A 22,348-nucleotide genomic window follows, 5' to 3' on the forward strand; every position below is an offset into this window, starting at 1 on the left:
TAGTTTATACTACTGTATGAGTGAATGGGTGGCCCCCAATGACATCTCAGAGTTAACTGCATTTAAAAAAGAAATGCTTATTAAACTAAATGAATTGAAAATTGATACAAGTTTGATTTCAAGTAGGGAATAAAGCACAAGACACTGAAGAAAATTCAGGCATTGTGGACAAAGATAGCTTGGAGAGAAGGGAAGGATCCAAAAAGGTGCATCTGCCTAGCCTGAAGCATTATCCCTGGAGACCTGTATTACTGCTGCCAAAATATTTGTTTTCTCCCCTTTAATTCTGAAAAGTGGGATTTTAGAATGGGTGTCTGTCTCCAAACCTGTACCTTTTCCACTTTATAAAGCCATTGCTATTAAATAGAAATTCAAATGTGGCAGACATAGGGAAGAACTTTATAAAAGTAATCACTTGCCTCTAATGGCACAGTGAGCATCTCATCATTTCTATTCATCTAAGCTCCATACATTGTTGAAATGAAGGATATTATAGAATATATTCTTGAATTGTCTGGAAGGTATGCCCTAGCTCTTAAGATTTTATGGATTATGAGATGTAAATGGCTTGGAGTATAATACCCACAAGTTAGTAGGATTTTTGTTTTGTATCCACATTGTGGTATTTCTACCAGAAGCTAGTAACAATTTGTCAGGCTTTGACTGTGTTTTGACTTCTTTTGTAAAGTTCTGAAGTTTTCTGCCTATTATTGCCCCGATCTCCAATAAATCAGGATTACTAAATAGAACTGATCCAAAAGACCCAGAAGATTTTTTTTAAAAATAAGAAACAGCAATATTCAAAGAATAATAATCATATGTGGCCAAGATTCTTTAAGGACTTGTTGGTTTATTATTCTAGATTTTTTGACATGAAAAAATGAATTCAATAATTTCCTTTACTTAGTATGTATTAAAGAAAGAATCACACAGGGGATAATTTGGCCAAATTAGATTTGTCTTTTATCTCTTGGCTGAAAAACTCTCTTTGAGCAGGATTACATATGATGTGGATAATTTTTACTCTCCTTAATTTTGTATTTTCCTTGCCTCTAATTCGGGTGCTCATTGTAGCTCTAAAAACCTAGTGTGAATTTTGCAGTGAAAAAACATGTTTTTAAAGGCTGTAAAAGTTCACTTAGATTTTATTTTAGTTCATAACAGTGTTCTCTACTTCTTGTCCCTGAGATGAAAGAACAAAGCAATATCAGCAACCTTGACTTGATTTATATGTAGGATAGTACCTGTCATGAGAGGGGTAACAAGTTAACCCTTTTGTGAGTACACATTTAATAGAACCCTAATGGTTATGGAACTGAAGGACATATTTTATTGTATAGATTGGCTCTGGGCTATGCAGAAAGGTCACCATGGGAATATTCTATCTTTCAATTTAGAGTTGCCCGTGTTAGAGGAAATCAAAGTGGTAGCTGGAATGATTGGAAAAAACAAAAAGAAAAACCTAACCAAAATGGAACATTTCAGTCCTACGAATGCATTTAAAAGAAACCATTTGGCAATAGTATTTGGAGCCTTTCTCAGAGCATATCTCCGACATTTCAGATGAATATATGAGAAAAGAAATCGTTTCTACTTTCAAAAGGAAGTGAAATCAGTGAAAAGGAGAGAACAGATAGTAAAGGGCTAAACCACAGGGATTTGTGTCTTTATGTGTTGATATGTCATAGGGTAATAGTAATTTATACTTTCATTTGAGAAGATACTCAAATAATATTTTTTCACTCAATACCACTTGAATAATATTTTTTCAAGGCAAAAATAGAAAAAATAAAAAATGTAGATAGTAAGGAAATTTGGATTGTATTCAATAAAACTATCTAGAAATGTACTACATTTCACAAAGTGTACTCTATCTTTGCACTAAGCAATGCTTTGGGTTTTATACAAAACCCTCAACATTTACAGTTTTTAGTAGATGAGTAAATAATATATTATAGCTACTTGAAAACATGGATAGAGTAGTTCTAGGACATTGAACACATAAATTCTCCTTTTCCACCTCTCATTTCAAATTCCTTATTCTAATTTCCTGAGTTGACTAGAAAATGTTTTGATACATACACAAAATATTTAATATGCATTAGTGTTTTTCATAGCAGAATCAACTTTGGAGTATGTAATTTTACTTGAATGCTTTCATAAATTATTACATTTGTCAAAAGCCTTTTGTTTCCTTTGAGACTTTCAGAATAATTGTTTTATTTTATTTTTTAAAATATGTTTTTATTGATTATGCTGTTACACTTGTCCCAATTTTCCCCCATTTGCTCCCCTCCACCCAGTACTCCCCCATTCCCTCCAGCAATTCCTCTGTTAGTTCATGTCCATGGCTCATGCATATAAGTTCTTTGGCTACACCATTTCCTGTACTGTTCTTAACACCCCCTTGTCTATTCTGTACCTACCAATGTATACTTCTTAATCCCTGCATTTCCCTTCTTCCCTGTCCCAACTGATAACCCCCATAATGATTTCCATACCTATGATTCTGTTCCTGTTCTACTTGTTTGCTTAGTTTGTTTTTTAATCAATTGTTGATAGTTGTGAATTTATTGCCATTTTAATGTTCATAGTTTTGATCTTTTTCTTTTTTAAAAAGAACTCATATTTATTTATTTATTTATTTGCATTTTATTTCTTTATTTTTAGACAGTGGGGAAGGGAGGGAGAAAGAGAGGGAGAGAAATATCAATGTGTGGTTGCCTCTCATGTGCCCCCTACTGGGGGCCTGGTTTGCAACCCAAGCATGATCCCTGACTGGGAATCAAACTGGCAACCCTTGGGTTTGCAGGCCAGCACTCAATCCACTGAGCCACACCAGCCAGGGCTGATCTTCTTTTTCTTAAATAAGTCCTTTTAACATTTCATATAATAATGGCTTGGTGATGATGAACCCCTTTAGCTTTATGTGATATGGAAAGCAGTTTATCTGCCCTTCCATTCTAAATGATAGCTTTGCTGGATAGAGTAGTTTAGGTTGTAGGTCCTTGCTTTTCATCACTTTGAATACTTCTTGCTAGTTACTTCTAGCCTGCAAAGTTTCTTTTGAGAAATCAGCTGATAGTCTTATGGGAACTCCTTTGTAGGTAACTCCCTGCTTTTCTCTTGCTGGCTTTAAGAGTCTCTCTTTATCTTTAACCTTTGGTATTTTAATTATGGTATGTCTTGGTGTGGTCCTCTTTGTGTTCATTTTGTTTGGAACATTCTGTGCTTCCCAGATTTGTATGTCTATAAGTTTTCTTTCATTCATTTTTCAAGTAGATTTACAATTTCTTGCTCTTCTTCTTCTCCTTTTGGCACCCCTATGATTTGAATGTTGGTACATTTGAAGTTGTCTGAGGGTCCTTAGCCTATCCTCATGTTTTTTTTAATTCCTTTTTCTTCATGCTGTTCTGACTGAATGTTTTTTTCTTCCTTATGTTCAAAATCATTGATTTGCTTCTCAGCTTCATCCACTCCATGTTGATTACCTGTAAATATTTCTTTATTTCACTTAGTGTAATCTCCATTTCTGTGAGGGTCTTTTTTTATGCTGTTGAAGTACCCAACGAGTTCCATGAGCATCTTAATAACAAATGTTTTGAACTCTACATCTGATAGAGTGCTTATGTCCATTTTTTTTTCTGGAGTTTTGGTCTGTTCTTTTATTTGAGCCATGTGTCTTTGTCTCCTCATTTTGATAGCCTCCCTGTGTTTGTTTCTATGTATTAGGTAGAGCTGCTTCACCTCCCTGACTTAGTAGCATAACCTACTCTAGAAAAGCACACCTGTAAGTTAGATGCAGCAGAACCTTAAGTAATCTCCAGGGCAGGAAAACCCCTGTGAACCAGGTTGATAGAGTCTCAGATATGGTGTTGCTGCTGTGTGGTTCAGTGTGGGGAGGTCTCAGAAAAGGGTCAGTGACCACTCCCTGGCTTCTGGGGTTTCATCCAGGAAGAAGCTGTCCCCTGGCACTCATCCTGATGTTGGATACTTCCATTTCTCCCCATATGCCACTGGTGCCTTTCCAGCTGCTTCCTCAGTGCTGGAGCCCAGAAAGAGTGAGTCTGTATAAGTCCTAAGTCTGTTTTGAGCCCTTTAAGAGGTGATGCCTGAGAATACTGCAGTTTTTCTGCTGCTCTAATGCCCACTGGGTTTTATAGCCAGAAGTTATGGGGACTTCTCTTCCTGGCACTGGAACCCTAGGCTCAGTGGTCTGGTGTGGGGCTGGGGTCCTTCGCTCCTGAGGTATCTCTTTTGATTTTTACCCTTCACAAGTAGGTGTGTGACTGCCCTTTCTGTGTTTCCATGTCTCCACCCTTCCTACCTATCTGGATGAATATGACTTCTTTAATTCCTTTGTTGTCAGGCTTCCATACAGCTGCATTCTGACAATTTCTGAGTGATAGTTGTTTTGTAGGTAAGTTGTAATCTTTCCTGTGGTTGTGAGGGGAAGTGAGCCATGTGTACCTACGCCTCCATCTTGACCAGAAGTCCTATCAATTCTCTTTGTTTTTAATATCAAACTTTGCTAAATAGACATGAAAGAATTATATGTATTATGAGTATATTTGATTATAATGTTATTTGAAAGTCCACTATTTCAATTTACTATTGTGAATTATGTACATTATTTGTGAATTATGTTCACTATTTTCATTATGTACATGTTTCTATTTCTATGTTAAGTTACTGGGGACAGCCTTTTGGCAGATTTCCCATTATTCTCAAGAATACTTCAAATATTTATTTTTATAGTAAGAGAATTGTGGAGTATAGTTAAATGACATAAAATCTGAAGAAGAGTAAGGCTTCTGGACTCTACGGTATTTGCCTGTATTTTTTTAAAAAACAAATTATGTTATTAATCTAAGAATTAGTGCATGTCAAGATAAGAGTCAATGAGGATATTTTTTTAGTTTTTTTTTTAGGTGGTGTGTGTATCTGATATGTATCAGGTGTATAGTATGGAAGAACCTTGGTTAAGCACTGAGCTTTCACTTACACATACAGAGACAGATTATGATTATCTTTGAGTATATACAATAGCACATTTATGGATACAGAAAAAAGATCCAGTAGCATGTGAAAGGTTGAAGAGCAAAGATATGCTGATTTTATGGAATTAGCCCAGTGGGAGTTTGAAAAGCTAGGAAGAGACTCTCAGGGGAAGGAGTTAGGAGGAGGTAGCGGTATGGGAAAAACAACAATTTTCTATCCTAGAATCACGGAGATTGAGAGTAAAGTTGAAGGGATTGATTCTGGTGAAGAGATGGACCCCATGAAAATGTGTACTCATTCATTCATTGACTCATTCATTCATCTACACATCCATTATCTGTCCATTCATGGAGTCAGTTAGAAAATTAAAGAGGAAACAGTTATTCACCAATAATATCTATAATAATAAAGAAACTAAAATAAAAGTAATATTTTCTATTTCTTTTTTTTGTCTTAGTCTTTATGGGTATCATAGGGAATCTCAGTATATTTTCCGGGGAAGAGTCTTAGGTTCTCTTAGACTATATAGGAAGCTATGGGAGAAAATAGATACTAGTTAAGTGGGAAGATTTTGCATTGACAGTAATATACATTTCTGTGGACTATAAATGTATTTATTTTTATGTTTGAAAATTTATTACCTTTATTTTAAATATAATTTGCCAGTTACATAATTTTAAAAATTAAATTTATTATCAGTGTCTTCTCAGAGGCTTCTTTTTTTCTTTCAACAATAACTATGCCAATTTATATCAGTTTCTTCTCTGTACAGGAAAGTAAACTGCCTCCAACTTTCTTTTGCAATCAAAACCCTCAAATAAACAATACTGAAAACATGTCTTATGAAGTTTTACCTGAGCCCTCATCTGAGGGTAACCAGAACAGGGAAAAAATGGGCTCTGGCTGTCTCAGTGCTATGATTTCACGGAAGTCAAAGGACTTGAGTACTGTAAGATATATCTCACCAACTTGGCCATTCTTTTTGTCACTGAAGCCTTGTGATCAAATGCAAACCCACCTGGGCTGAGTTATTATTTAGTCATGAATATGCTAGTGTGGACTAATTTGTTAGAGGACCTAGGCTTGGACAGCATGACCTCAAAGAACACTTGGAAGTATCGCATTTCTGTGTTGGGGATGTGGTAACTTGGTCTTGGAGGACTACAGCAGATATTAAGAAGAGATCCTGAAATCTCATGTACTTTATGATTTTAATTAGTGCATTCCTTTAGAATATTTTTTAAAATTAATAAATGTGTTTTGTTTTTGTGCACAGACAGCATGTCAACTGAAACACCAATTGCACTGACTATTGACCCTCAGGATCTGCAGGTCCAAACATTCACTGTAGAAAAGCTACTGGAACCTCTCATAATCCAGGTATCAATAGCATGGAAACTAGTGTACGATGTTCAGTAAATGCAGAAGAACTAAAAAATGTGGGTGCCAAGGGAAGATTTGGTTTTTATAGAATGAGTATGTCATCTAAAATTGTCTTTCAGTTTTGTTAAAATGTAAAAAAGTATGTATTTAGTAAAATAATAATAAAATTCTGAAAATTCCCCCAATTCTCTTTTAAAATCATCAGCACTAAATAATATATATATGTAGTTTTCAAAGTACCTATATATAAATTATTTTGTTTGATAGTCATGAAAACTAAGGCAGGCAGCATGGTTAAGACCATCCTTATGTAGATGAGGCAATTGAGCCAAGAGAATTTTGTTGACTTGACCTAAAGTACATCCTGGCTTATTTATCAAGTAGGAAGTTATTTTTAAAGTACCAAAATGTATGAGGAAATCAGCCATGTAAGGAATTCTGTGATAAAGTCTTTTATAAAGTGAACAGTCATTTGATGATATGTTTAATGATTCTCTGGCTTATGTATTATATAAGTCCTTCTTCATAAGACCATGAAGCATTCAAAAGTTTGTTGGTGAGAAGCTATACTAACTTTACTTCTGATAACTTAAAAATGTTGTGCTTATCTTCTTTGTGGGGTGGATGGTGGGGAGGGTAGTAATTACATGTATATGTTTTACTTAGCACAAGTAGGTATCGGTTACTGGAAGGACAATTCAAAACATATACCTCACTGATGAAGGCTTAATCATGAACCTTGGCAGTCTCAACAGCACTAATATCTGGTGTGAAATTGATGCAGGATGATTATAGGGATTTCATTAAAGTCCCTATCTTAGCCACTTTCTGAATAGTCTCATGTTAAAAAGAAACAGAAAATCTTATTTATTTTTTCTGATAAAGTTTACTAAAAAATTGGAAAAGCAAAATAACACAAAAGAAAAACAAAGAGAAAAAAAATCTAGTCATGAGTTTACCACCAAGAGATAAAACATTAATGTTTTCATGAATTTACTTACAGTACGGTAAAATTGTGGGTGATTTTAATGATCTTCTTACTACTTTATAATATTAAAGAGTACATACATACATATCTTATATATAAAGAATATATGTAAAAAAGGTAGAGAATAATACATATATAAGTTTTATCTCAGTTTCACTTAAAATAACATTTTGGTAATTTCCTATTTTTCTATAAGCATGCTTAATTAAAAGTGCTGTTTAATTCTACATCACATGGTTGCACCATAGTTTTTTTAAGCAGTCTTTTATTTTTGGACATTTAGGTTGTTTCTATTTTTTGCTATTATAAAAAATGTGCTAAACAATTTTGTATATAATTTTTATCATGAGCATGAATTATTCCCATAGGATTAGATACTAAATGTAAAGTAAGTGGCCAAAATATGAGAGTTCTTATTTCTTTTCACACATATCACCAAATTTAAAAAAAATACATTTATTGATTATGCTATTACAGTTGTCCCATTTTCCCCCCTTCATTCCCCTCCACCCTGCACACCCTCTCTCACCCACATTCCCCCCCTTTAGTTCACGTCCATGTGTCATAAGTTCTTTAGCTTCTACATTTTCCATACTATTCTTGCCCTCCCCCTGTCTATTTCCTACCTACCATCTAGGCTACTTATTCTCTGTACATTTTTCCCCTCCCTCTTCCTCCCCCTCCCCTGTTGCTAACCCTCCATGTGATCTCCATTTCTGTGGTTCTGTTCCTGTTTTAGTTTACTTAGTTTGCTTTTGTTTTTGTTTTAGGTGTGGTTGTTAATAATTGTGAGTTTGCTGTCATTTTACTATACATGTTTTTTATCTTCTTTTTCTTAGCTAAATCCTTTTAACATTTCATAAAATAAGGGCTTGATGATGATGAACTCCTTTAACTTGACCTTATCTGACAAGCACTTTATCTGTCCTTCCATTCTAAATGAGAGCTTTTCTGGATAGAGCAATCTTGGATGTAGGTCCTTGCCTTTCATGACTTGGAATACTTCTCTCCAGCCCCTTCTTGGCTGCAAGATCTCTTTTGAGAAATCAGCTGACAGTCTGATGGGAACTCCCTTGTAGGTGACTGTCCCCTTATCTCTTGCTGCTTCTAGGATTCTCTCCTTCCTTAACCTTGGCTAATGTAATTATGATGTGCCTTGGTGTGTTCCTCCTTGGGTCAAACTTCTTTGGGACTCTCCGAGCTTCCTGGACTTCCTGGAAATCCATTTCCTTTGCCAGAATGGGGAAGTTCTCCTTTATTGTTTGTTCAAATAACTTTTCCACTTGTTGCTCTTCCTCTTCTCCTTCTGGTACCCCTATAATTTAAAGATGTCCTGAAGATTCCTAAGCCTCTCCTCATTTTTTTGAATTCTTATTTGTTCATTCTTTTCTATGTGGTTGTTTCTTTCTTTCTTCTGGTCCACTCCATTGATATGAGACCCAGCTTTCTTTCCATCACTATTGGTTCCCTGTATATTTTTCTTCATTTCACTTATTGTAGCCTTCATTTCACTTATTGTAGCCTTCATTTTTTCATCTAATTTGTGACCAAAATCAACCAATTCTGTGAGCTTCCTGATCACCAGTGTTTTGAACTGTGCATCTGATAGGTTGGCTATCTCTCATTCGCTTAAAAGGATGGGTTCTGGGGCTTTCATTTGGTCTTCTGTTTGAGCCATCTCTTTTTTTTTTCTTGGTCTGGTCACACCTTTTACGGTGAGGGGCAGAGCCTTAGGTGTTCACCAGGGCTGGGCACCCCAGTCACTGGGTTGTGACATTGTACGTGGGGATGGGGTCGAGAGGGAACAATGGCACTTGCTCCATTCTCTGTGGGACCTCAGTCCCTTCTGCTGCTTCCCCCGAGCAAACTGGGCCCCTCTTGTGCCTATCCCTAGGTGGGTGGGTTTGTGTATGCTGTGGGACCCTCTAAGCACCTCTCCTGTGAGGCTGGGTGTCTTTCTGTGTGCCTCAACTCCTACAGGTGTCCTCAATCAGTGTCCTGAGGCTCTCTTTCCCAGTGCTGTGATCCTGGGTTGAGAGCAGTGCCTTGTTTCACAATCGCCGCTTCGCTGGGTCTGCCAGTTGCCACCCCTCAGCCGGGGTCTGCCAGTTGCTGCTTTCACACTCAGGGTCCACCTCCTGTGGTCTTGTGTGCCCCAGATGCCTTACGCACCTGGTCCCAATGCTCTCTGCTCTCTGTGCTGTGACCAGCACCCGGCCGCCCGACTTCACCCCTCCTACTGGTCTGGATGAATGGGTCTATTTCAACTTCTTGGTTGTTCGACTTCCATTCAGATCAATTTTCTATCAGTTCTGGTTGTTATTCTGTTTCTAAATTGTTGTTGTCCCTATCTTGGTTGTTCAAGGAGGCACAGTGTGTTCACCTATGCCTTCATCTTAGCCAGAAGTCCTTGTTCCCCTTCTATCACCAAGTTCTTTGGGGAAAGTTTTGCAGGAGTTCTCATGATATTTAAGATGTTATTCCTATGTCACTGCTGCTGGGTGTGGGATGGGAACATAGCCTTCATTTTGGAGATGGCTGGTAAGGACAAGTACAGTAATGCCATTGCATAACCCTCATTTGTTCTATAAGAGTGGACATTGGAGTTGGCCACTTAATACCTGCTAACAACAAAGGCTGCTGACATATTGCTTCTGAATAGAGAAAGTATAATTATGGAGAAACTACTTTTTTAATTCTAACTGAAACCAACAGGTGTTTTGCTTTGGTCAAGTACATCAATATAGCAGTTAACAGAGAGTATTCTAAACAAATGTGCACTGAAGTATATGCTATTCGCCATTTGCATCTATTGTCTGGTGTGTCTAAAACCAGTTATATTAATCTATAAACATTTATTGAGTCCACATAGAAAATTAAAAGGATGAAAATGACCTGAAGTAATTTTATTTGATTGGAAAGAAATTTAACTCTTTTAAAAAGTGTGGTTATGCTAATTTTAGAGGGTTTAAAAATTTTTTAATTTTTAATTTTAAATTTTTTTTAATTTTAAGTATATTTTATTGATTATGCTATTACAGTTGTTCCTGTTTTTCTCCCCTTTATTCCCTCCACTCTGCACCCCACTTAGTTCCCCCCTTAGTTCATGTCCATGGGTTGTACATATATGTTCTTTGGTTTCTCCATTTTTTATATTATCCTTAACCTCCACCTGTCTATGTTGTACCTACCAATTATGCTTTTTATTCCCTGTATCTTTTCCCCCATTCTCCTACCACCACCTATCTGCTGATAACCTTCCATGTGACCTCCATTTCTGTGATTCTGTTCCTGTTCTAGTTGTTTGCTTCATGTGTTTTTGCTTTGTTTTTTAGGTTCAGTTGTTGATAGTTGTGAGTTGATGTCACTTTACTGTTCATAGTTTTGATCTTCTTTTTCTTAGATAAGTCCCTTGAACATTTCATATAATAAGGGCTTGGTGATGATGAACTCCTTGAACTTGACCTGATCTGGGAGGTACTTTATCTGTCCTTTCATTCTAAATGATAGCTTTGCTGGGTAGAGTAATCTTGGATGTAGGTCCTTGCCTTTCATGACTTGGAATACTTCTTTCCAGCCCCTTCTTGCCTGCAAGATTTCTTTTGAGAAATCAGTTGATAGTCTTATGGGAGTTCCTTTGTATGTAACTGTCTCCTTATCTCTTGCTGCTTTTCAGATTCTCTCCTTATCTTTAATCTTGGCTAATGTAATTATGATGTGCCTTGGTGTGTGCTTCGTTGGATCTACCTTCTTTGGGACTCTGTGAGCTTTCTGGACTTCCTGGCCTTATTTCCTTTGCCAGATTGGGGAAGTTATTCTTAATTATTTTTTTCAAATAAGTTTTCAGTTTCTTGCTCTTCTTCTTCTGGCACCTCTGTGATTCAGATGTTGGAATGTTTGAAGTTGTCCCAGAGGTACCTAAGCCTCTCCTCATTTTTTTGAATTATTGGTTCTTCATTCTGTTCTGGTTGAATGTTTATTTCTTCCTTCTGCTCCAAATCATTGATTTGAGTCCTGGTTTCCTTCCCTTCACTGTTGGTTCCCTGTATATTTTTCTTTATTTCATTTTGTATAGCCTTCACTTCTTCCTCTATTTTGTGACCATACTCAACCATTTCTGTGAGCATCCTGTTACCAGTGTTGAATTCTGCTTCTGATACATTGGTTATCTCCTCATCACTTAGTTCTTTTTCTGGGGTTTTGATCTGTTCTTTCATTTGGGTCTTTGTCTTGACACACCTGTTACATTTTAAGGGGTAGAGCCTTAGGTATTCACAAAAGTGGGAAACCCACATGGCTTTGTTGTAGTGCTATATGTAGGGGAGGGGTCTGAGAGGAAACAGTGCTGCTTGCTTGGCTCTCACCCTTTCAGTCACTTCCTCTGCTACCCACAAGCAAATTGGGCCCTTCTGGTGCTGATTTCTGGGTGAGTGTGTGTACATTCTAGGCCCCATGGATCTATCCAATGAACTCTTCTATGAGGCTGGGGGTTTCTCTCACTGCTGCAACCCCCACAGATTTTTATAGTCAGAGGTTTTGAGGCTTTAGTTCTCTTGACTGGAACCCTGTGGTGCACAGCCTGTCTCTCTTATCAGTTGTTCCTCCTGGCTTACCTGCACGTGAATGTGGGACTGCATGGTTCACCAGCCACCACCTCACCTGCCACATTTGTCACCTTGCTGTGCGTGCTCTCTACCCTGTTTGCCTGTCTCTGCCCCTCTTACCAGTCTGGATGAATGTTTCTTCTTTAACTCCTTTGTGTTGGACTTCCATGCAGTTGAATTTTCTGGCAGCTCTGGTTGTTTTTTGTTTTTAAATTTGTCGTTGTCCTTTTTTTTGGTTGTAGGAGGAAGCAAAGCATGTATACCTTTGCCTCCATCTTGGCCAGAAGTCAAAAAAATTTTTATTTTAATGTGGTGTATAGATTAAGACTTTTCATGATCTGCAAGTAGATGAGTCAGGCGAAGGGAAATTAATACTTAATATATGCAAGATCTTAGTTACAAGTGAGTATAATTGCTAATTTTATCTTCCTTAAGATTATCCAGTGATTTTGAAAATGTTTATTGATTTCATAAAGGTGATTCCATTTTATCAATATCACAGTTAGAAAAAAGTTTCTAGATCTTATCAATATTCATGTAAAATTAAATTAAAATATCAATAATTTCTAGAATATTTACAATGCACAGGAACTACCTCATAAGGGAAAATTCTGCTACAATAAAATTATTTGGACATTTAGTTGATTCTCATTATAATGGGATTCTTCTTATTAAAAACCAGTGCATTTTAAAGTCAAGAATTATTAATTTAAAGTAACTGTGACTGGACTTCGGCAAGATGGAGGCATAGGTGGACACACTGTACCTCCACGCACAACCAAGATTGGAACAACAATTTAGAGGTAGAATAACACCCATAACTGATAGAAAATTTATCTGAATGAAAGTTGGACAGCCAAGAATTTGAAGTAGACCCGTTTATCCAGACCAGTAGGAGGGGCAGAGATGAGCAGCTGGTCTTGGGGTCATGGCACAGAGAACAGGGGGAATTAGGTGCATAAGGCAACTGGGGGCGTGTAAGGCATCTGGGGCATGAAAGATCTGAGTGGGTGGACCCTGAGTATGCAAGTGGCAGCTGGCAGACCCAGTGAGGTGGCAATTGTAGAGCAGGGCAGAGCATGCAACCAAGGATCCCAGGGAAGGGACTGACGTCCCACAGAGAACGGAGCTACTGCCATTGTTCCCTCTTGACCCTGCCCTTACATACAACATCATAATCTAGCGACTGGGGTGCCCAGCCCTGGTGAACACCTAAGGCTCCACCCCTTACCATAACAGGAGCGACCAGACCAAAAAAAAAAAAAAAGAGAGAGAGAGAGAGAGATGGCTCAAACAGAAGCACAAATCAGTGCTCCAGAACTCATCCTTTTGAGTGACCAAGACATAGCTAACCTATCAGATGCACAGTTCAAAACACTGGTGATTAGGAAGCCACAGAATTGGTTGATTTTGGTCACAAATTAGATGAAAAAAAAATGCAGGTTACCATAAAAGAAATGAAGGAAAATGCACAGGGAACCAACAGTGATGGGAAGGAAACTGGGACTCAAAACAATAGAGTGGACCAGAAGTAAGAAAGAAACAACCAAACAGGAAAGAATGGAGAAATAAGAATTCAAAAAAAACATGGAGAAGCTTAGGAATCTCCAGGACATCTTTAAATGTTCCAACATCCGAATTATAGGGGTACCAGAAGGGGAAGAGGTAGAGCAACAGATTGAAAATGTATTTGAACAAATAATAAAGGAGAACTTCCCCATTCTGGCAAAGGAAATAGACTTCCAGGAAGTCCAGAAAGCTCAAAGAGTCCCAAAGAAGTTGGACCCAAGAAGAAACACACCAAAGCACATTATAATTACATTAGCCAAGGTAAAAATGAAGGAGAGAATCCTAGAAGCAGCAAGAGATAAGGGGACAGTCACCTACAAAGGAGTTCCCATCAGACTGTCAGCTGATTTCTCAAAAAGAGACCTTACAGGCAAGAAGGGGGCTGGAAAGAAGTATTCCAAGTCATGAAAGACAAGGACCTATATCCCAGATTACTCTATCTAGCAAAGCTTTCATTTAGAATGGAAGGGCAGATAAAGTGCTTGTCAGATAAGGTCAAGTTAAAGGAGTTCATCATCACCAAGCCCTTATTTTATGAAATGTTAAAGGAACTTATCTAAGAAAAGAAGATAAAAAAAACATGTATAGTAAAATGACAGCAAACTCACAATTATTAACAACCATACCTAAAGCAAAACCAAAAGAAACTAAGCAAACAACTAGAACAGGAACAGAACCACAGAAATGGAGATCACATGGAGGGTTAGCAACAGGGGAGTGGGAGGAGGAGAGAGGGGGAAAAGGTACAGAGAATAAGTAGCATAGATTGTAGGTAGGAAATAGACAGGGGGATGGTAAGAATAATATGAGACATGTAGAAGCTGAAGAACTTATAAGTATGACACATGGGCATGAACTAAAGGGGGTGAAGTGGGTGGGAGAGGGTGTACAGGGTGGAGGGGAGTGAAGGGGGAAATAGGACAACTGTAATAGCATAATCAATAAAATATATTAAAAAAGAAAAAAAAGAATCATATAGGAAATGGGTAAGCCAAAGAACTTATATGCATGACCCATGGACATGAACTGAAGTGGGGGAATGATGGTGGGAGATGGGTACAGGATGGAGGGGAATAAAAGGGAGAAAAAAATGAGACAACTGTAATAGCCTAATCAATACAATATATTAAAAAAATACAGTAACTGACCTTTTGGATTTGATGCATAGCCTTCTCATACCTATGACTTTGATAATGTATCACCTGTCAGTACAAATAAAAAAACACTCATATTAAAGATGTTTTTTCTAGAATAGCATCGTATTAAATATCTCATATTTTTTTCAAAGAGTGTTTAATGTGAGGTTGTTACATGGTTTATTTTAAGTATATGTTATTGCCCTGGCTGGTAGCTAAGTTGGTTGCAGCGTCATCCTTATATACCAAGGTTGCAGGTTTGATCCCCACTCAGGGCACATACAAGAAGCAACAAATGAATGCATAAATAAGTGGAACAACAAATCAATCTCTCTCTTTCTTCCCCCCTAAAAATTAATAAATAAAATTTAAAAATACTTCAAGTATGTAATATAGTCTTCTATTATATTGCAAACATTACAAAAGAAGTTCACGACCTTTAGCTTTGTAGTGCTGGCAGATAGTTATCAATTTAGTAGCCCCATCAAAAAAATTCTCACATTTCCTCATTATTTGTCTTCATTTTATATTTCTTTGCTTTCAAGCTACCACAGATATTACTTACCACCTCTGTGTATAACTCTAAGTCAAAATTCTATTTTAATTTATGGAGTAATTGGTTATAGATACTATCATGACATTTTGACTTCTAAATTCATTTATTCATAAATCTTCATTCTGCTCTTTTTATAGTTTCTAGAGCCTTCCTCACCAAACTAAATTTATCTTTAATCTATTTTTTTTTCTCTTGGGCACAGGTAAATCACTAGGTCATTCTGCAGGGATGTTCAGCCTGGGATATATTTCAATCACTCGCTTTCATTTTCTCTGTGTAACTTACACAGTTGCATCCTTCTGTGATAAATTCCTCCAATGCATCAGAAATATTTTTTCTCAGCAATTACATTTTTGTGATTGCAACTGTAGACATCTGTACTTTATCACTTTCAAGATCCAAATTCAGCAGTGTAGAAAGTCTATTTATGCAGAATTGTGATGAAAAGAATTTACATCTCTGTGTTGTATAGTCTCTGAAGGAGATATAAACATCTAGATCATGTTACATTAATTACATAATAGAAATATGTATATATAATCTTATTTTCCACAAATTATAATTTTCTATGTGTCAGATTCAGGTTGAATGTAAGCTAAAAGAATTGACTTACTCAAAACCATTTAAGATAAAAACAATAAGCTCCTGTTTATAATATGTTATCTCCTATAAATATTTTTTTGGCAAAGGTTCAAATGGAGTATTTCCTGATGTAAATATATCCCATGATTTTAAAAGGTAAATACAGAGTTAGATCAATAGTAATAAACATTCCTGTATCTCTCACCTCTAATTCTTACAGTCTCTGCTTCCTACAGGGACTCAGGCACCCAGGCTAACATAGACTCCACCTCAACATTTTCTTCCACTGTTGTAACAGGGTAAAGAGAACATGATGGATCATACAAGGGCTACTAAAATGTTTGCCCAGTTATGACATATGTCAGTTCCACTTACATTGCTTTTGTTAAAGTGTGGATGCTGGATGTGATATCTTGCCCTGTGCTCAGGAGAATAAGAATATTTGTGAACAGCCCCTGTAACTGTTACCTTCCCATTGCCTTCTTTTTTAGGGATTTCTTTTTTTCTGAGTCTTTATTTACAGTCAAGTCACCTTTCTACCCTAGTCATAGCTGACTTTATCGGTATGGGCATCTGACTTCTGGACACTTAGTTATAGGCAGGCAAGAAATCTGTGAGGCATTTTGGCATGAGAGCTCTGCCTCTGGGTGATCCTGGTGAATTGGTCCTATCACCATCCTCTTTGGGATTCTAACTATGTACTGAGAGTTAAGCAGTTAGTACATAGGGTTAGACAGTTTTATCATGTGCAAAGCTCAAAGACTCATAGAAAGAAGTAGAGACACAGGGAAGTGTTCTAGGTAAACAGTTTTCAAATTTGAGTCCACAAATTTCTGCTGTTGAGGAACAATAAGATTACCTAGTCACCAAGGTGTTAATGGATTATTCCAATTTCCAAACTATGTTTTAACCTCAGAATTATACTCTAGCCTCTGTGGGGTGCCTTGAGCACTGGCCTTATAGGCCAGATGGTTGTCTGTCTTATGTAGTCTGAATCCCAGGCCTCCTACCTCCTCATCAGTGGCTGAAAGTTCAAAAGAAGTTCCATTAGCAGTGGCAGTCCAGGGTTCCAGTAATTGCTCTCATTTCTTATGGTAGAATGGAGGTCTTTCTGCATAGCCTCTCTTCTGCTTTTCTGCTTATTCCAAATTTTGGAGTATCTGATGTATGATTTACCTGTGCTCCCAAACCAGTCTATCTGCCATGTTTTTCCATTTTACTTGTCTTCATCTTGTTGATGGTGGACAGTTACTGCTAATGATGCCCATTGTGAGACTGAAAATGGATATACTGAGGTAGCCATGCTCCAAATGCCCCCAAAGCTGTGAATCCTCAAGATGGTAAAATGGCACTGGGCTCCTACAGAAGAGGGTAAAATGCCCCTCTTCCCACTTGTGCTTCACTGTGTCACATGGGCGCCAATGAAGCAATGCTTGTACCTAGAATCACACAAAATTCCTTATAAAGCAACCTTTTTCATCCTCTTTGCCAATCACTCCCCCTCGTTGTTAGAGTCAAATCCTGTCCAAGTGGCTGGGTGGTGAATAAGGTGGCCCTTGCTCCTTTAAGCACCAAGGTTTTCTTTCCTCACTGGCTCCTCTGCAGAACCTCTCTGCCACACCTCACTCTCAACGTAATTTCTTTCTCTTCTCCTTTAGCCAGGGGGGAGAAAAGCAATCATACGTATCAATTTATGCAAATAGATGCCTAGATGCCCAAAGGTTCATTTCCCACTGCTGTACAGACAGATATGATTGACTTTGAGGTAGCAGAAGAGGACGTGCTTTGGCTTCTTATCCTCCTAGAATATAGTTTCTTTTGTTTCTTTCAGTAAAGAATTCAAGTTTCATTTGTTTGTGCTTCCCCCCTGTCATTTCTATAGGTCATTTTGAATGCATTTACTTATGTTTGCTTGGTTTTATTTCCAAACTTTTTTTGTAACCATGCTGATTAATCTATTACTAGAATTTATATTAGAATTAATCTTGAAAGTTCCAAGGAAATCTCAAAGTCACATTACACACATATATATAGTGTTCTTGTAGATTATAAGCAAATTTTGACTATGACCTTAACAAGTAACCTTAAAAGTTAGTAAGTTAAATGTATTTTAAATACTTACAGGCTCAAGACTTAAGTATAAAGATGTTATTTTTATAGTAGAATAAAGAAATAAACTTAATTCTTTTTAAAATATATTTTACTATTGCAGTTATTTTCTTATTTTAACATATTTGATTATGCTATTACAGTTGTGCCATTTTTTCTCCCCTTTATTCCCCTTTGGCCTGTACCCTCTCTCCCACCTGCATTCCTCCACCTTAGATCATGTCCATGGGTCATACATATAAATTCTTTGGCTTCTCCATTTCCTATATTTTTCTTAACCTCCCTCTGTCTATTTTGTACCTACTTTTTATTCTTCTTATTCCCTGTACCTTTTCCCTCATTCTCCCCACTGACAGCCTTCCATGTGATCTCCATTTGTGTGATTCTGTTCCTGTTCTTGTTGTTTGCTTAGTTTGTTTTTGTTTTTAGGTTCAGTTGTTGATAGCTCTGAGTTTGTTGTCATTTTAATGTTCATATTTTTGATTATCTTCTTTAAGAAATAAACTTAATTCTATCTCAATAATGTTTCAAACCTTAAGGTGATTCAGTATAGTTGAGTTGATTCTAGTTAAGTGAATTCTTCTATTTCTCCATTCTTTTACTGCCAGAAAACTGCTCCCAAGGAAAAATTGTTAGGCTATGGTATCCTTGAAAAACAAACAGTTGAGAAAAAGGAAGCCACTCTTAAATTAAAATAAGGATAAGATAAACCAGTTGCTAATTGACTCAGTGTGAGTCCCAGCTGGAGTATGCATGTCTGAGTGTACAAGGGTTGCCCCTCCATCACACCACAACCCTGTACCTTGGAGATCAGCCGTGGCCAGATGTTAGTCTTTGTATACACTTCACCTCTTCTCACCTTGCTCCCTAGACCTTTTATTCTGTCAGAATGATATTCTTTCTACTCATTTCAATGTTGCTGCCTTGTTGTCTGTGTTCTCTGTCTGTCTTCAAACCACTACACTTCTGTAAATAGTTTATCTTTCAGTCCAGGCTCATCTTTTCCCCACAAATTCAGAATAATCCCACATCTACTTCAAGCTTACCTGCGGATTAGGATATTCCTCTTATAAACTGATTCTATAGAGAGCCAGTTTGTATAGATTGATAAATCCAGACTCTCTTGTGCTTTTAGTGGAAAATTACTAGATTGAAGGGAGCAATAGTGGTTCATTTGTCTGAAAGGATAGAAGAGTCCGTATCTCCCCAGATGTGGTCATTTTCTGCTTAAGGTGTGAGTTTACCTTTCATAGAACACCATGGGCTATTTCAGAAACCCAGCTGGTTTCTGTAGCTTGACAACTTCATGACTCTAGACCATTGGTCAGCAAGTTTTTTTTTGTATGGGTCCAGAGAGTAAATAGTTTCAGCTTTGACAGCCACAGCATCTCTGCTATTATAAGCAGCCATAGTTTAGAAGCAGCCACAGACAATATGCAAACAAATGGATGTGGTTGTGTTCCAATAACACTTTATTTACAAGAACAGGCAAGTGGCCAGAGTTGGCTCCAGGGTTCTTAATTTTCAGGCTCCTGTTCTAAACTGACTATTTTCTCATGGAGATACTCTGTACTTACTGGTTAAGGAAGAGTAAGAAATGGCTACTATCTCACACATAGTCAGGAGCCCCCCGGGAGAAAAATTAGGATGGAATGTTTTGTGGCCAAGCCCTGTGAAAGACACAGGAGCCTTCAGAAGCATTCAGGAGGAGAGTGTTAACTAGGCAATTCAGAAAATTCCTGTAACTGTTGAGATTCTGTTAGCCCAGTGGTTTTTAATCCTGGCTGCACATTAAAATCACCTGGGCAACTTTAAAAAAATCCTGATGCGCAATGCCACACAGGAAACCAATTAAATTAGAATCTTTGGGAATTGGACCAGGCAGTAATTTTAAAAGCTCCCAGATGATTACAATACAGGAACTGCTGTGCTGTCTGTTAGGTCAGCCAGTAGTGAGCATGGTTATGCCTCTTGGCTCAAGGCCTGATTTAGAATGGTGCCCCTTCTCTGTCTTTTTAATGAGGTTTGGTGGTGCCCATTTGGCCATTTGCCCATTTATAAGGAATTTCTGGGGTAACCTTATGCATCAACTCTCTATAATATGCTCAGGTAGTCCTCCTAGGTCCCAATAGAACTATTAGTAGCAGATCTAGGAAAACTCCTGCAGATGAGAGGTCTTGGATCCATGTTCTGCATATCTCCCTTACCTATCAATCAGCTACTAAGTGTATGGACTAGGTTAGGGTACACTCAAGGGTTTTGGTGTACCATGGTGTGACATTGTGATTTATAAGAAATATATATTTCATCATTCAAGTGGCCAAAATATATTTTTCATGTACATTTGGTCTTCCTCCACAATTCCTGGATTACAGCTTCCCAAAGCCTTGGAATTTCCTAAGTATTAAGAGTAATGAAAGTGTCTTTTGTTATATTAATGAGGTGACTTTTGGAAAGCACTCAAGGATGGGGCTGCTTGTGATTAGAGGGTTGGAACTTTCAGTCCCATGCTCTGACCTCTGGGGAGAGGGGGGAGGCTGGAGGTTGAGTTTAATTACCAGCAGCTAATGATTTATTAATCATACCTGTGTAATAAAGCCTCCATAAAAAAACTCAAAAGACGATGTTGACAGAGCTTCTGGTTCAGTGGCACACTGAGATAGGACACGCAAGTTTTTCCAACATAACTTGCCCTATGCATCTCTTCCATGTGACTGTTTCTGAGTTTATAGCCTTTTATAATAAACCAGTGCTCCAGTAAGTAAAATGTTTCTCTGAGTTTTGTGAGCTGCTCTAGCCAATTAATCAAACCCTAGGAGGGGTTTTGGGAACATTTACAGCCAGTTAGTCAGAAGCACAGGTAATAACCTAGGCTTGTGACTGGTGCTTGAAGGTGGGGGTGGGGGTGGAGGTGTCCTGTAGGACTGAACTCAACCTGTGGAATCTGGTGCTGTCTTTGGGTAGATAGTGTCAGAGTTGCATTGAATTTTAGGACACCAGTTAGTGTCCTAAGAATTGCTTGTTGGTGTGGGACCCCCTACCTCCCAACTGGAATTGGGTCCAGGAATCTAATTCACATGCGTCCTTGGTTTTGGCGGAGGAAGTGGTAGTGAGAGATTTGTAATGTACAAGTCTGAAATTATGGTGTGTTGTTAAATCCCATGAAAAGGCTTACATTTATAATCCCCTGTACCAGTGCTTCTCAACCTTAGCTGTACAAGGCGTCACTTAAGGAACTAATAAACATCCGATAACTTCCCCAATTAAATCAGAATCTCTACTAGTACTTTTTTAACCCTCACATGAGGATATGTTTACTGATCTGACAGAGATAGGAAAGGAGAGAGAGAGAGCAAGAGCCAGAGAGAGAGCCAGAGAGAGAGAGAGAGAAACATTGATGTGAGAAACATCCATTGGTTGCCTCCCGCACTTGCCCTGACTGGGGATTGAACCCTCAATCTAGGTGTGTGCTCTGACTGGGAATCAAACCCTCAACCTTTTGGTGCATGGGGTGACACTCCAACCTACTGAGCAACCCTGCCAAGGCTAGAAATATATATTTTTTAACCTATTTCTCATTTGCCCCAAGAATCCTTGCTAGTGGCACTTGCAGCTACGGCATTTACCCTGAGAAAACCAACCTTACCCTGAAAGTTTGCCACAAAATATCTCACTTTTATTATTTTTGCATCACTCTATTATATTGATAGTCTTTGGAAGCAAATGACATCATTCTATTTATAGCATTCTGTATTTAGTAGTGGTATTTCCATTTACTTTTTTTTTTCTAAACAGTAAGTGGGTTAAAAAGCCTTCCAGGTGATTCTATTGTACAGCCACTGGAGTTGGACCTTGCTGTCACCAAAGTGTTGTTCAAGAATTGGCATGAGGCTCATTTGGAAACATCTAAAAAATGCAGACCCTCAGGCCCAACCCCAGACCCACAGAATCAAAAATCTATGGTGTAGTCAGATCCCAGGCTATTTGTATCACATTAATGTTGAAGAAGCACAGGTATAGAAGACTATAAATTTCAACTTTTAATTTGCAGCCTTGTGTAGCCAGAGTTGAAAACCACTTCCTGTTACCTACCTGCAGGTGCTTGAGTGGTGAAATCACCAGGGATTTTTAAATTCTGATACTTATACAAGTGAGTCCTTGAAGGGGGTGCCCAAGGGTGATTGTCCTGTTGAGTGGGGCCCATGCATTTCTTTTGAAGAGGTTCTGCCTCTCCCACACCCTGACTCAGGTGTAGCCAGCCCCACTTCCTTCCCTATCCAAGCCTGTGGTCAGTCTTATATCAATTGATTCTGTTCTTCCCAGAAACAGCTTTGGGGTACCAGGAAGCATGACCTGAGAAATCAACCCATTTTCAAGAGCTAGTGTTTCTCCTTTAGGGTGTTTGAAACCAGGGCACAGT

The 22,348-nt window shown here is 37.9% G+C and overlaps 1 protein-coding gene across 2 annotated transcripts in view; it reads left to right on the forward strand.

The window, feature by feature from the left end:
• Window positions 1-22,348, forward strand: part of CTNNA3 (catenin alpha 3) — a 1,495,188-nt gene that overhangs the window by 39,804 nt on the left and 1,433,036 nt on the right. For both annotated transcript variants that reach the window (XM_045841855.1, XM_045841856.1), the window contains exon 2: window positions 6,278-6,381. In XM_045841855.1, the coding sequence (XP_045697811.1) occupies window positions 6,283-6,381 (99 nt within the window). In that variant the 5' untranslated portion in view covers window positions 6,278-6,282. The remainder of the gene's footprint in view (window positions 1-6,277; window positions 6,382-22,348) is intronic.

The sequence above is a fragment of the Phyllostomus hastatus genome, unplaced genomic scaffold (assembly GCF_019186645.2).
Source record: "Phyllostomus hastatus isolate PE091 unplaced genomic scaffold, TTU_PhHast_1.1 phas_contig_38, whole genome shotgun sequence".
Taxonomy (NCBI): domain Eukaryota; kingdom Metazoa; phylum Chordata; class Mammalia; order Chiroptera; family Phyllostomidae; genus Phyllostomus; species Phyllostomus hastatus.